Raw genomic sequence first — 16,533 nt, 5'->3', positions numbered from 1 at the left:
TTAACTGAAATCAACTAATAAGTGTGCCAAGGGTGTCATTGAAAGGAAAGACAAGTGAAAGCAAGAGAAAGGTAACAGCAAGACAACTGCCTGGCTCAAATCACCTATCTAATCCTATACGGCAAAGAGGCCTAATCTAACACAGGCGAGTTAATCAATAAGATGCATTGTGGTTGTGTGAATTTATTCACAGGAGTCTTGAAAAATCAGGATACTGTACATATTTTTGGACCTGATTATCTTATGCCCAAACTTTTTTATTATCTTGCAAACCCGGATTTATACAGTTTGCATCTCTATGACAAAGAACATTTCCCAAACAAATCTAGAGCTTTAGCTATCAAATACTTTAAAGGGGAAGTCAACGCAAACATATTTTTTTCAAGAATATGTTCTATGCAATCCCACTAGTTGAAACGGCATTCTGATAAATATTGCATTTGTGGAATAAGTGTTAATCTACTCGTTTTTAGCCATCTCTGGGGGCGGCCATTTTGTCTTCTGTCGACTGGAAATGACATCGCAATTGCTCACAATGACCAATCGCGGCTCAGATTCAGAAAACAGGTCAGCCGTGTCCAGTCGACAGAAGACAAAATGGACGCCCATAAACATGGCTAAAAACGTGTGGATTGTGCTGCTTAACTCATATTGCACTATTAATCAGAATGCCGTGTTTCAACTAGTGGGTCTGCTGGGAGTATATTCTTGAAAAAAATATGTATGGGTTGATTTCCACTTTGAGAATAAAATATCCTGCCAATTATCTCATCAATTAATTCGGTAAAATTCAAGTGTCGTATCTGTGACTTTTCCTCCTGGCTCACCGCCATCAGGCCAACTTATTTCTACACACAGTGGCACGTGCGACTGCAGAAACATTAATACAGGTATAAAAATGTCCTGTGCCAAGTTTCACGCAAGCGATTTTGTTTTGCCCTTTTTTGGCACTCAAATTTTTTTCGATTTTTTAAAATTAATTGTTGCAGCCCTAAGCCGTCATTTTCTTTGAAAAGCAGCTTGCATAGTTGATCTCAAGATATTGCGCATGAAGCACCTGATGAAGTGTCCGATGACATGGTACATTTTAGCTAATGGGGCAACAGCAATGGTGCATGTTCCGAAGAGACTATAAATCACATTGTTTGTACCCGCATGAGTACGTACTTGAGCTGACAAAGAGGACGGCAGCTGCCAGGCGATGCTTCAATGTGACCCCTGTCACATTGGCGTTTACAATGCTACACCAATATGGGCAAAGAGGCCTAGACCACCTCCTACACAATGTGATCTCAATACGTCCACACACGCACTGCAAAAACTCAGGATGCATGTTTTTGTTCGCAGCCCTGTACATCCACTAGAATATGCTGGAATGAAAATGTCCTGTCTTGATTGTCCTCCCTTATTGTCTACTTGCAGTGAAACATTAATGATCGAAATACAAACCACTCAGTCCGAGTTGTTCCCATTTTAAACAATTTTCCGGTAAGAACGAAGAGAATAAAAACATTTATATAGGACTGGATTTGGATTGTACTGAGCATCCAGGACAGATAGACGTGAACAACTAACTTACGTTACTGTAGAACGTCCATTTCTACGATCATCCATCCATTGATTTTCTATATTGCTTGTCCCTATTGGCGTCCGTCCAAGTTATGCTGGAGCCTATCCGAGCTAACTCTGGGTGAGAAGCAGGGTACAACCTGCACTTGTCATCAGTCTATTGCAGGTTATATGGACGGCAGCACACGTTTTATCTTTATCTACCAACACTGGTGCCCTTCAGAGGTGGAAACACAAAAATGCAAAACAGAAAGCAAAAAATCTGTTAGATTGGCTGTCATTTGATCTATCAAACAAAGATGGTCTGACCTCAGAGTTTATACAACTTTTGAGACATTTTTTCTCCAGCTTTTGGCACATTTCCAATCATGACAGTCCTCCTGAGTTTTGAGCAGTGGTCCCCAACCACCGGGCCGCGGACCGCCGCACTGATGAAAGAAAAAAAAAACCCTTACACAAAATATTTTATTTTGAAAAGTGACCGGATTCTCTATTACATCCATAGATGACGGACTCTTAATTCATGTCAGGTTGTTTCTGTCGTGTAATGCTAATATTAAATGCACAAGCTACGTAGTAAAATAAACAGACATATTTGGAAAGTTTCTTTGCAATGGGTCTAAGGCCTAGTGAGAATTCAACACAAGAGTCTATGCCCAAGAAGAAAAAAAGGTACATTTCACAGACAATACCAGAAGACCGACTTGAAATATGGATTTACGGCGACAAGTGGTTGCCACACACAAAGTAAGCCGCTCTGCATAATAAGCACAGAGTCAATGCAGACTTCAAAACTGATTCATAAACAAATGTAAGTTCCTTATAGCGTCATACTTACAAAAAAAAAATAAACTGTGGATTTGCATTTATTATTGTAGCGTTGCGCTCGCCTAAAGGAAGACAACACCGACCATCCCAATTTCACCCTGGGTTTCCATTTTTAATGGTCTAATGACTGATCTGAGCTTGATCCTTGTCTTTTGCGGCCAGATATGAATTTTAAGAAAATAAATGATGCCGTTATACAAAACAAGAGCCAAACTAATGGAATTGCAACAAGTGAGATGGGAGTACAGTACATCTACTGGACCAGACAAAGGAGAAGAGATATGCAAAGAGTGATAGGAGTGCTTCCTGTTAGAATTCCATCTTAATTGACCTTCCTCTGTTGCCGTGGTAACAGCGGCACAGCAAAAGGGTAGCTCACTGTTAATATAAGCGGCTCCTCTCCTCAGGGGCAATTGATTTTCAGCATCATCAGTTTGTCTATTTTGTAGGGGTTTGTCTTATTCTGTGTGTCGGGTGGAGGGAGCACATATGCAGTACAAACTGTTACTGTATGTACTTCACGTGTAACTCGGGCGGTCACAAGTCAAACATGATGCACCCCAGGCAAAACGACATGTCGTGAAGAGAGAACAGAGTCAAGCTAGCAGCCAAGACCTGGGACGAATACACTCCATTCATATCACACAGGAGCGTCTACCCAGAATGCCCCCCGTTGCTCAAACCCTGTCTGACACACATTATAGTTCCAGACAGACAGACATGCCCGGTAGGGTTATTTCACTCCACGAACAGCCCCACGATTACAGGGAGAGACTATTACAAGAGGAAAAACACCCCAAGCTCAACCAAAAGCAAGCTAGGAAAAAAAACAAAACAGCAACAGCGCAAGAGGAATGCCAAAGGAGTCCATTTGGAGGATCAGAGAGCAGATGCTTGATAAATTGAACGTCTTTCTTTCTGGCAGGGAGTAAGACAACAGAGTGGGCAAAGCTTAAGAAAGAGTGGGGGAAAAAGAAAACAAGCACACACGTTGGGCAGATGTGACCTTTCGCTTCGGCACACGTTTCAGGTCATTGATAAAAATCGGAAAATATGGCTAAGAAAAAGGTCTTTAAGGGTGACGTTGACGTTTTCACACGAACGCGGGTTGGTAAACTGCTTTGCAACCTCCCAGAAGAGCACATCAGACTAACACATTTCTTGGGTTTATTATGATTGGCAAAATAAAATATTTGAAGTGGTCACCAATGACATGAATGTTTGGGTGACTTGAGCTCCAGTAAAACCGCTAAGTTGCTGCTTAATCATTTTGGTGACTGTGGCTAGTAAGCTACAACAATAATAATAATATCTTATTGTGTGAACGCTGAAACAAAAGCCTTCATACTAATGCCTTTGTGTGGAAAAAGACTGAAAAACGTTCATCATGTTGTTCTTAGTGTTCTGTTTTTGTTTTTTTCAGATTTTCAGACACGCCATGGGAAATGCTGACTTAATACATCGCTCTAGTTGAACATCGTTGTTTGTTTTACATAACGTTGGCATCTCATCTTCTGTCACGAACACGACCCATACTTTCTACTCCCTCCTGTGATACGTACTCTCTTTACAACATACAGTACATATATCCAAACTCTTTTCAAGTGTGAGGTGCCTAAACGTGTCCAACTTCCAAGGTGTTGGCATTTCTATCCACCAAAATCGATGTGACAAGCCGAGATTCACCGCCTAATCTTTATCTTCTACTCAAAAGCTGTGTTTATCTCAAATCCAAAGCGAGGCAACGCCGCTATCATCAGTGTTTTGCTTGTTTCCAGTTGATGAATAGAAACGGCCATGGCAATGAATGAGTTAAGATTAAGCACCTCACTTTGCTATGTACATTCTGTTGTTTTATTACTGATTATTTGTAGAAATGTTCATCATTCCATGAAAAATTGCCATTTTTAGTTATACTGTACTGTATTGAGCCAGGACAGGAGTTTTTGATGAGTTACACCTACGTCGTTATAAGTTCCATTTCTGGTTCAATAGTCTCTTCGCCATTAATAGTGGCCCACAAAAGAGCCAAAAGAGAAAGCAACACACACACGCAACCCCCGATGATCCTTTCGATGCGTACTGAGCTGATGTCTCATGGAATTTGTTGAAGGTTTTGCAAAATATGCCACTCTCACTTGAAATAAAGCATGATGTGTCAACCCCAGAAATGTATATTTTTCCAGAAATTGTTGGCGATTAACTTTCGAGCTTCCTTTATCCAACAAATCAGTTTCAAGGCTCATGTGGTGGGCACTGGGGGGTAATTATGATGGATTTAATGTACAAGGGAGTGTTATTATCATTCAAATAGTCCATTTGTATTCAAACGTGAAGCTGGTTTGGACCATGAGAAGCTCAATCATGACAAATCCATGGAGTGAGCGAAACCATGGCGATTTTGCTGCATTCATCCAAATAACAATGTCACAATCGTGGCAGAGCAAATGGATACTGGCTTATAGGCTGGGATACGAGGGTAGGCATGTGGTTGTTGTGGTCAGTGTGGCTGGCATCCAACAACACAATATGTCATGTGGCTCCTCAAAGCAGGCCACACTGGCCACAAGGATGACACGTGTGGATATATGCTGCTGTTTTCTGGCGAGAGTCACAATAAACAAAGGCAGCAAAGGGTGGCAAAAACATGTGAGATTTCTTGCCTCAATTTATGCGCTCCAGTGTTCATTTTTGAAGAAGCACTTGCATTGGATCTCATTAGATTGAGCGACTGGTTGGTTCATGTCAATTGTGATATTTGTACTGTAGATCAAACTGCAGCCAGAGAAAACAGCAAAAGACCACCATGATGTCTCGAAATATTTGAAGATGGGGGGGGTCCGCCAAGAAAGCGGCATTACAAAGCATCCACTGTCTTTACGGCGCAAAAGGAGGAGGCCTAAGGAGGCTTCTTTTTTAGAGTGAAATTACACAAGGGCCAGAAAATGAGCGAATGAGTAGAAATGAAAGCGAAAGTGAGAGAAGGGGTGATCAATGAGAGTGAGAATGAGAGGCTCACGCTTCACTGAATGTTACGCCAAAGGGCCTGATTCTGCTGACCTGGTTTCTTTCACCAACAAAAAAAGGCCATGCATTAACGCACTGACAAAAACATCCATACAAACACGCACACAGCACCCGCGGTCATTTAACACACCAGCTTAGTCGGAGCTTGTGCTCAGCAGCCACATCACACCAGCACATTTAGACACATGTTTAACCCAGATTCCCCCAGCTACAGCTCTGAATCTTACTTATTAGATGACTTCAAGGTTCATTTAGAAACTATCAAGATTTTGTACAGACTGAACAAACTAAAACTCCATATCATGCACTGAGAGGTTACAAAGTCCAAAGTGACATGACAATGGGGTGAATGCCAATACTATTCCTCAACTGCCAGGCTTTGCATTGGTGTAAAAACATAAAAAGAAAAAATATATATATCCATCCATCCATTATCAATACCGCTTATCCTCACAAGGGTCGCGGGCGTGCTGGAGCCTATCCCAGCTGTCATTGGGCAGTAGGCGGGGGACACCCTGAACTGGTTGCCAGCCAATCGCAGGGCACACAGAGACAAACAAACAGCCGCACTCACAATGAAACCTAGGGGCAATTTAGAGTGATCAATCAACCTACGATGCATGTTTGTATTTAATGTTTCTGTATGTACAGATACATGTAATGTATCTGTTCATTTCTGTTTTTGAATGAGGAATACTGTACTGTACGTATGTTTATATTGTCTCCTGGCCAGGGCCCTAAAACGAAAACATTTTACAATTTCACTGAAACAAAAAAAAAAAAAACCAGAATGTCCACTCTTGTATTGCAATCGTGTGCGCAGCTGAGATGTGCCCTAGTGACACACTAACACTATATAGTGAGGAGAATGAGGAGTGGAGTAGAGTGACCTTTCTTTATGCAAATCTCAAGAACAGACACACTCATACCAAGAACGGGGAAAAAAGATCACAAGATTTTGTCCTCCACGCAAATCAAAAACATAAATCGCTTTGTATAATATGTTGTGTGGATGCCATTTTTTTATCCGCTCAGATTACCCCTCCTCCCATTTATATGTCATGAGAGTCTCCTTGCTAGGCGTGACACACCTACTGGAGCCGACCATTCTCATAATATAGTCACATAATAGAAAAAAATGTTACAGCCTATTGGTTGCTCGGTGTTTTTCCTGCCGGGTCCCTGCCTCCATTTTCCAGATGCAGCCCACTAACCTACAGCCAAGACACTCTTTATTTCATTCATCCAGAAGCCCTGGAAACACATCCTTACCACCACACTATGTGTATGGTCACAGTAGAATCCATCGCACATGTTTATGTGGAAATAAAAGAAATAAAGTGATACATATTAGGCATTTTAAGACAGTGGGTGCCCCCCCCCCGCCGGAGCCCCCCCCCCCCCCCCCCGCCCCCCCGCCCCCTGTGGGATCAATAAAGACGAAGCATTGCTGCACTGATGCCTGCACTGCACAGAAAGATGCAACATGAATGTCAATGGCAGCGGCTGCACAGCTGGATGGGGGGCAGCGGTCTGCAGAGGATGTGCACTCATGACGTCCCCTTTAAATAGCCTCTACTTAAAAGTTTCAGCCATTAAAATGGGTCCACAAGTGGTAATGCGATTTTGCTTTTTTTTTTTTTTTTTTAACTACCATGTTGTGACAATTCACACGAGCTCTTTTTACTCACCGCCGCTGCAGAGTGTCTGACAGCGTTGCAGGCTGTCTGGCGTATCTCCGCCGCGCTCCCGGGCTTCAGTAGGTTCTTGGTGAATCTCCGGGTCGATTCGGACGCCATGTCGTCATCCGAGCGGCCGCGGGAGTCCGTACAGTCCGGAGAAACGTGCCGCAGTCCGACCTGCTCGTCCTCGCTGCAGACACCAGCAGACAGAGCCCACTATTTACGCACACACCGTAGTATACACGCTGGGCATCCAGCTACAAACCATCAAACAAGCACTTCCTGTTTTTACTTCCAAAGTAAAAGAACAAACCGACAGTATCGTTACAACTACATGCGAGAACGCAAATAGCTCTTACTTTGACGGTCCGACAAGATCCCATGTTAATCCTTCTTTTGTAACTTACCGTAAAACGGAAAGGTAATTTTCACTTCGCGTCTTGCTACTAAACTGCATTTTGCACCTTGATGAAGCAGTCTCAATGCTGACGTATTAAATGATTTGAAGAAATAGATAACAATATTTAATTTGAGTGTGTTCTAGAGTCCATATTATCATAAATGATGTGAAACGAAAATGTCAATTAGGATTCAAGTCACGATCAAAGAACAGCAATTACAACACGAATACGCAGCGAATGGTTAAATAATTAGAAATATCTCATTAAAACCAAACAAATTAAACAGACTGTCAATCATCTAGACTATAGTTAATATATATATTTTTATACAGTATTCACGTTTATGATTTTGTCTGTTATCTTGTGTTGCAATACAATGGAAGTGTTGTGCTGCCCCCTTGTGTATAACAGCTGCATTACATCAGCCAGACACGTGACGGTCCCTTCAGTTCACTTCCTGACCCAGACTGTCTAAATCCACTGTTAAATCCACTAGATGTTCGCATGTCACTGTCACGACTTAATTTGTTGCATTTTGTGTGCCAACTCATTGAAAAACGTCACTGTTTTTCTGTAACTATTTAGAAACAATAATGCATCATATTTATATGGCGCTTTTCTGCACGACCGGATACGTACTACAGAAGCGTGGCTGTCTGTGTGCGACTACCGCCCCTCCGACCACCACCAAACATTCACACCCAGCCGTACGCAAGGGTTCCTGGACGACACGCTCTTCCCCCTGATCCACGGCCGCCCATAAACATATGTGCGTGTACATATATTGTATGGCACTTTGCATTCTTTCTGGACGTTCTCCTCGCAAGTAAAATGACAACATTGTGTTGAGTGTCTTCTCTCGTCATTTTGTGCGTTGTTTACTAATATCCCAATTGGTGTGAACCTGACATCAACCCAAGACACACTTTGGATTTTCATTTGAATAACATTTCTACATGAAATGCAGTAGGAAATGTTATTCAAATGAGGGGGCCGTCCTGAGTGTGGCTTTGGTTGAACTTGGTAGATGACGTTGCTTGCTGCACTGATTTAATCGAAACCAAGACAGTTTGGACAGCCCCCTCATTTGAATAAAATGCCCTTCTTCACCTCCTGAACAAAACATCCCAAATCAAAAATAGATAAACAAAAGTCAAAATAGAAAACATAATTGAAAAATACATTTAAAATATATATATATGGAAATCTTTTGAAAACATTTTTTTTAATATGAAATAAATGTACAAATAAATGTAAAAATTAAAAACATTTAAAAATAAAAATAAATATAAAAATAAATACAAAAATAAACATGAAAAGTTAAATATCAATGTATTTATATTTTCTTTATTTATTTCAATTACATTTTTAAGATTTGGTTTTATTTTCACTTTCACTTTTGATTTTGGCAGTTGTGGTTCTCCATATTAATTGAAACAAGGCTTTCTGATTAATATTGCGTTTGCAGAATAGGAGTTAAGCGGCAAAATCCACCGTTTTAGCCATCTCCGGCAGCGGCCATTTTGTCAATTCGACTGAAAATGACATCCCAGTTGCTCAGGGCTCAAGTAACGACCAATCACAGGTCACCTGTTTTCTGAAGCTAAGCCATGGTCTGGTCAGTCAACCAAATGATTGTCTCTTGTATCATCTTTTTGTTGTTATACCATATTTGATCTCTGGGTGGCAATATCACACAGTGCAATTTTTTGTAATGATGGACTCCCGGCACCGAATCTGCTGTTAATGTTAATGGGCATTTCAAGGGACTTGCACTGTCTCTTTCATTGGCCACTTTACCCACTATGGGTTCATCTCATTATCTTAGAATATACATTTTTCAGTAGTTAAATTCAACAAGAGGAAACTTCGATGTTGTATAGATTCACTACACAGAGAGTCAATTATTTTATAATTTTAAGATAATTTTGAGGATTTGACCTTGCAGATAATGAAAACCCAGAATTCACAATTGAAAACTCATACAATCAAATACATTTTTATATAGAAATCAGAGAGCATCAACATCGAATTGATTACATTTTTTCTAGTCTGTAGTATTCAACAATTCGATCAATCTGTCGGCTAATTATTACTCTACTATTAAAAGTGGCTAGCAGAATTCAAATGTATATTTTTTGCACACTGAATAATTTGGGCAGCCATTCAGCAGGCTCATCTCAGAGAGATAGACTGAGGTAGCAAGATTAATGGGCATGGACAACCCTGCAGAAAAGAGCATACAGGAAGTCATCAAGAAGGCATATAACTTGGTGTCCGACAAAGACTTAAGATGAAGAGCGATATGCATGCACGGTATACTGTACAGTATAGAAAGTAGGCGGCTGAAGAAGTAAATCCATAAACCATATGGAGAGCAGCAGCTTTGAACATATGTGCCACTAACTGTGGAGGACAAGTGAAAGTCGTGAGAAAATTCCAGCATTTGTTCTGGAGTGTCTCGTCAAGAAAATTACACTTATTGTCATGCCAAAAGCTTGCAACAGAACAACATATTTAGGAAGCGGTAAATAATTGACACAGACAGTAAATTGTCCATGAGCAATGTCTTCAGTTTGAATTGATGCTATTTACATAAATACTTCCAGCTCTTTTTCATACAGTATTTGCATGGCACCTGCAAAGTCGAACACAATCCACGATCCGTGACACCAGTTGACTTCTGAGTTCCAAAAGTCAACCTGCATTGAGTACCATTTTAACTTTCAACATAATCTATGTATTAGTTCAGGCCTATATGATTACATAAAGAACAAAGCAAAAAATTACCATAGCAACTGCAGAGCAACTGATAAATCACGTAAACAACCATTCATAACAGTAACCCCCCGGCCTCCAAGAGGCATCACCGGGTGCCCAGAATCTAAAACAACAAAAGAAGAAACAAGGTAAAAAAAAACAAAAAAAACACCCAAAAAACATAAGTATAAAACAACAAGAATTAAACACAAGTAAACTAGCTGTATGTGGATCAAGATAGCAAACAAAGAGCAGTTAAACCCGACAAAGACAATGGATCAACTAAGACTGAAAGAAAACAATAAACCAAATACAGACAACGAACAACACTGGCAAGGCCCAAAGTGTACAAAGGGAGGTAACACAAGGGATCTTGGTAAACGAGCACAGGTGTACATAACCTGCTTGCAACTTTGACTAAGACGGCAAACAAAAACGCAACAGAAACAATGAACCAACAAAGACTTGGGTCTTGGCTAGGCCAGTCTGGTGGGCGACCTGGAGGCCAGATGAGAGAATTTTGGCGGGGCCAATCCAGTGACCGTCCCAAAGGCCAGATAAGGGGTTCTCGATGGAGCTGGTCAGGTGGGCGAACAGAGGGCCACACGGGGGATGGAGGCAGCCTCAGGCCTTGCGCGACCATAGCAGAATCCAAGGGCAGCCGCAGAGGTTGCACGACCAGACCAGAGTCAGAAGGCAGCCGAAGGCCTTGCGCCGCCATTGCAGAATCAGAGCCTGGTGGTGCTGAGGAGCCAGGACGGGGGCCTGCATTTGCTGAGGCGCCGGGAAGGGGACCTGGCACTGCAGAAGAGTCGGCGTGGGAGCCTGTAGTTGCCGAGGTGCCAGGAAAGAGTCTTGGCTCCGCTAATGCATCAGGATGGGGGCCTGCATTTGCTGAGACACTGGGAAGGGGGCCTGACACTGCAGAGGAGCCAGCATGGGAGCCTGTAGTTGCTGAGGTGCCGGGAAGAGGGCCTGGCACTGTCAAGGTACCGGGTGCAGAGGAGCCGGCATGGGAGCCTGTAGTCACTGAGGTGTCAGGGAGGGGGCCTGGCACTTCTGGCTTGGGGGCCTGCCGCATCAACCTGCCATCCCTGGTTGAGACGCACACGAGGAGTTGGAAGTACAGATAGTGAGGAAGGTAAACTAGAAGAAACAGGATGAACGGGACTAGGTGAAGAATTATGTAGTGAATGAGGTGCCAAAAAAGGCGGGTATTGTAGTGGCTTGGGTATAGGTTCGTAAAGACGTGACTCTGAAAAGGCTGAGGAGGAACCAGAATCTCTACTCAGGCGCCTACGTTGACCACCCCGCAGGAATCCCGTGTAAATGGCCAAGCGGGCGCCCAAGCCAGGGTCTGATGGGAAGTGTTCTGGAGTGGACACTAAGGGATCGTCATCAGAAAAGCATGACAAAAACTGACAAGGCCTTGAATGATGGCTGGGTAAGCGACCGGGAAAACCAAAATCAGTGTCAAAATGTGAATCGGACAAAAACTGAAAGGGGCTTGAAAGACCAGGAAGCCCAAAATCAAGGTCAGAACCAGAATCAGAAAGAACATTAACCAAATCATGGCCATCTTCACAGTCGAAGAAAAATCTGAGTCTGAAAGCAAAACATCGGGTTTTAAACTGGAAGGGGAATGTGCAAAACTAGGACAAGTAGATGGCAGAGATAAGAGAGACGTGGAAGAAAAGAGTTTACACGAAGGGTGTGGGGGTGGTTGGCAGGCTGAAGGTGGTTGGAGGCAGACTGGGACGTTCGACGGCCTGAGCGACCCATTGTGGAGGAGCGACATGTGAGGTTGAAAAAGCAAAGCAGCAGCCAGTGAGACAATCACTCCCTGATTGGAGGTGGATTGATGGTTAGGAGCAGGTGGTGATGTCTTCAGCTTGAGGGATTGTGTCTGAGTCTGCTGGGTCCATGAATGGTCAGTACATTCTGTCACGTGTGGATCGGGATTTGGACCCATACGCAGACATGACACGGAAGTTGAAGAGTAAAAAGTTTTATCAACAAAAATACAAAGTAACGACAGAGATCAGACCTGGAGGAGAGTTTGCATCCTCACTCGAAGAAGGTTTGACGTACTGACAAAAGAGTCACTGTCAAACTCAAACTTTTAAACAGTAAGGCCCATATGACCTCATAAAGAACAAAGCATAAAAGGACCATAGCAAATGCAGAGCAACTGATACATCACGTAAAAAACCAGTCATAAACAGTTCCAATGTATACATGTTCTGCCCGCTACATGAATCCATCGTAATTGGACAACATCTTGATATGCTTAACTAAGCATCTGATTCAGGGCAGTACTTAGCCTCTAAGTGTACTTTGCTTGTCATCGGCTTTACGCATCAGCTTTACAAATTTACTTTAAAACCCGGATACAAGAATCGCTGTTTGCTCTCTACTTTTATTTGCAACACTCTTTGTGTACTTGAGCAAATTAATAGTTGTACATCCTCTCACCCCTGTTCCTCATCTGTGCGCCCGTGCGTGTGTGGGTGTGTGTGTGTGTGTGGGGGGGGGGGTGCGTGTGTGTATGTGTGTGTGTGTATTAAAGGCGAGTGTCTGGCGCCTGGGGTGAAATCAGTCAGATAAAAGGCGGCGATGAGGTGTGGATCGCCGGCATCCTGACAGCTGTAGATTAAATTAAAAAACTTCTGACAAATCAAACAGATTTCTCTCTGGTGCGCTCCCTCGGCCTCTCTCCATCTCCATCTGTCTCTCTCTCTCTCCTCACCCCTTGAGCCCTCATCAGGCAGGCGGGGTGCGCAACTTGAAACAAAATGGATTTCATCTTAAGTGCTCGGGCAGGCTTTGAAACCTCAACAGCTGCTGGGCCCGCGTGTCTCCCGCTTTTGTTTTTGGGCTCGCCGGCTTGCCTTTATTTCACATACTTCAACAAACTTGAGCCATATTGTGACGGATGAAGGTGGAACATCAGCACTTCAAACTCTGACAGTAATTGAGAGATGAAACAGACACATTTGCCAGGTTCTGAGAGGCCCGCGCCGATCACAAAACATCAAAACTGGCCCGTTCAGGGAATAGTGCAGAGTGGCGCTCTGCTCCCATCACATCCGATGCAGCTCTACTAAATTAGTGATTTCTGATGCACTGTTGGCAGTTGAACCCACTCTAATGTGAAAATGAAGTCAAACAGGCACATCTCACATAGAATCAGCCACGCGCGGCTAATATATACACTTAGCGAGCCGATCAAATACCCATAAATATCAACCACCTACATTCAAATACGTCTATTTATCATCTTAATCCCCATCGCGATCTATTTCATTTATCGTGCGTTAACAATAAAACTGGACACCGCGCTCGACACGTTGGGTGTCGTAAAATGAACAAAAGAGCAAAAGAGTTGTTTTTTAAATCGTACTTTAAAATGAACTCATTGAACTTCTTGTTCAACTGAAGTAATTCCAGTGGAAGTATACAGTACATTACAGGAGTAAATTGGTATCTCATGGACAGTGGAAATGAGCGTAACGTAATTTTTTTTTTCTGCCAACGTATTGTCACTTGATGGACAGCATGGGACACAATTAAATTGTATTGTGTTTCATTGACATTCTGCCAGTTTATTGGTAACAACTGCTTTTGAAACTGATACATTTTAAGGGTATAAAAGGGCTCTTTCATTACACTGGTGTGTGTGCATGTCAAGAGGAAAAAATATTGACTCTCTAAGTGGGTCAGCGTTTGAGCATCCGGCTGGGCCATACTTCCTGAGAAACACCCTGTATCATGAAAATGTCATGCGCATAAAGGACAACCAAAGAAACACACATGGGTAAATTTCTGCAATTAAAAAAAAAAAAATCACAAATAATGCATTTGTTTATTATTCTAAATACATAGGCTGACCTTGAAAAAAGCATATTATAAATCACACTCGTAATATTGAATGAGGGAATCACAATTAGATTATTTTCCAATAATTGTTCAACCCTAGTAGGCTGTAAATTGTTTACTGATACTTACTTGCGTATTTTTCTGCCATACAAAAAAAACAAAAAAACGGCATCATCTTTTTCACATGCCTGTTATCACCCATGGAAAATGAGTATTTATCTGCAAAGGCCTCTTCTTGAGGAGAAGTTAGGACTAAATGTGCTTTCCTGCAACAAATTTATATCCAAACTCAATAAAGACAAATGAACAGAGCTGGGCATTTTACAAAAAAATTCAGCGTCCGCTATTCGTCATCCGTCTGCAACGTGGGCACCTTTCCGTCGTCCGTCTACGACGATATAATTTATCATTTTAAACGGGCTTCCATCTAAACTCCCCCAGCTGGCCGATATTTGAACAGAAAGAGAGAAGAGTGACTTACTGCGCCATGGATGCCTGGTCCATCACTCAAATCTGTCCCCCAGGCAACTACGACTCACTATTGTTCTTCGCTGCCGCCATTGAAGGCCCGTTGCGAAAAATAGACTAATGACGGACTACAGACGAATGTCGGCTTAAATAAAGGTGCTTCCGACTATGCTTAGTCCGTCTATTTTAAAATGTTCCTGTCATTCGCCAACCGTCAGCAAAACGGGCGTCCGTCAGTGATGGATAGACGGAATGTCCAGCTCTGCAAATAAATACCCAACAGAACATCTTGAGACTTCCGTCACTTGAGAGCAGTAGTGGGCAGCGGGTTTAATGGACGATTTGTTAGAGGGGCGGCTTCAGCAGATGGTCAAACAGACTGAGCAAGGGCTTGGCTGAGGTTGTGTGCTCTTGTGTGCATCCAAGTTCGTATCTGTGTATGTGTGCGAGAGAGAGCGAGAAGAGGAGTGGTTTAGACCGCTGAAGCGAGAGGCCTTCTCACTCGACTCCTCAAACTAACAGAATTAATAGGCTCATTTGCCAAGGAAAACACTCTAATCAGTGGGTTTCCTATCATTAAAAGTTAATTAGTTTGACACGAATTTCCTGCTGAAGAAAGTATTGGCCACTTACAACTCATTAGAGGCAAAGCTAAATATCACACGAAGGAAAGCTGCTGCATGCAAGGAGGTGAAAGACAAAGTGCCGGTAGCTCCGTCACAAAATGCACCACAGTGTGTGCGTGCTTGCAACAAACATTATCCCAATGTGCAGATGAAGTGGTTAAAACGTATGTCACCACATACATTACATATGATTTTGCTAAAACAAAGCTTCACCTAGCAGTATAGTACAGTTAACATAAAGTCTCTACAGTATACCCAAGTTCAAATGCAAATTGTTTTTAATCTGAAAAAACAAGATAAAAAAAAAATGTTAAAACATTCACCGTGTGACCTATAACATACCTATAACTAGGGTTTGCTCGAGTCAATACCACTTTTTTGTATCCGATACCAATACTGCAGCCTTGAGGATCGGCCGATACCGATCCTATATCGATCCGATTCTTTTTGTCACTCTAAAAGTTGTTAAAAATATGTGGATGTAATTCGCAGACGTGGGCATTCCGTCTGACCGACGGACCGATCTGTCTATCAGCAAAACTTTATTAAGAGTTAAATCGGCAGCAGGCTCCCTCCCACGTACAGTTCAATAGATTGGCAATTAAGTGTAGGCTATGTGAAATGTCAAATGTTTGTGAGTGTAGAGCTGTTCGGGAAGCCAGCCGACAAATCAGTTCATATAATGGATGGATGGATAGATGGATGGATGGAATTTTCATCTGTTGGATATTTTTTTTTCACGGATTGATGATAGATGGCCTGGCGGACATTTGATGTTTACTGAAAGAAGTGCGGTTAAAATAATATGATGGACTGATGGACAGATTACAGTTTGGTTCCGTTTGAAAATTAGACGGATTGAGAGATGCTGAATGACGGACCGGAAAACTTTACAGTAGTCAAATGCCCACCTCTGGTAATTTGCTTGATACTGAAATCAAAAACCCCACGTTAACTGTACAACACCTATTCCGGTCCCCTCAAGCAAAAGCAAAACACACTGAAGACATGTGTAACTGCTGTGGCTTTATTAAAACATCTAGCTCACAGCTGATAAAACAGCTCTGTAAAAACAGCAGCATAGAATAAAAAAGTGCTTACTGCAAAAAGTAAAATTGAAAAAAATAATCCCAGTGTATAACCACAAAAGTCACATTTTACATCAATGCCATTGCAAAACTGCCATAAATAATTCCCTATTATAAAATACATGTAAATTATTATTATATAGTTTGAGCTATTGGATTGTATCGGACTGGTTCGAATAAAAACAATCCGATACCGATCCAGTCA

The 16,533-nt window shown here is 42.2% G+C and overlaps 1 protein-coding gene across 1 annotated transcript in view; it reads right to left on the bottom strand.

The window, feature by feature from the left end:
• Positions 1 to 12,355, bottom strand: part of dock10 (dedicator of cytokinesis 10) — an 87,744-nt gene extending 75,389 nt beyond the window's left edge. Inside the window, exons 1-2 of the mRNA XM_086035138.1 lie at positions 12,315 to 12,355; positions 7,116 to 7,296 (exon numbers count right to left, since the gene is read on the bottom strand). Of these exons, the coding sequence (XP_085891264.1) occupies positions 7,116 to 7,223 (108 nt within the window). The 5' untranslated portion in view covers positions 7,224 to 7,296; positions 12,315 to 12,355. The remainder of the gene's footprint in view (positions 1 to 7,115; positions 7,297 to 12,314) is intronic.
• Positions 12,356 to 16,533: the final 4,178 nt, after the last annotated feature.

The sequence above is a fragment of the Filicampus tigris genome, chromosome 7 (genome assembly GCF_054856515.1).
Source record: "Filicampus tigris isolate MCC_2025a chromosome 7, RoL_Ftig_1.0, whole genome shotgun sequence".
Classification (NCBI taxonomy): domain Eukaryota; kingdom Metazoa; phylum Chordata; class Actinopteri; order Syngnathiformes; family Syngnathidae; genus Filicampus; species Filicampus tigris.
This window is presented reverse-complemented; position numbering and strand designations above follow the sequence as displayed.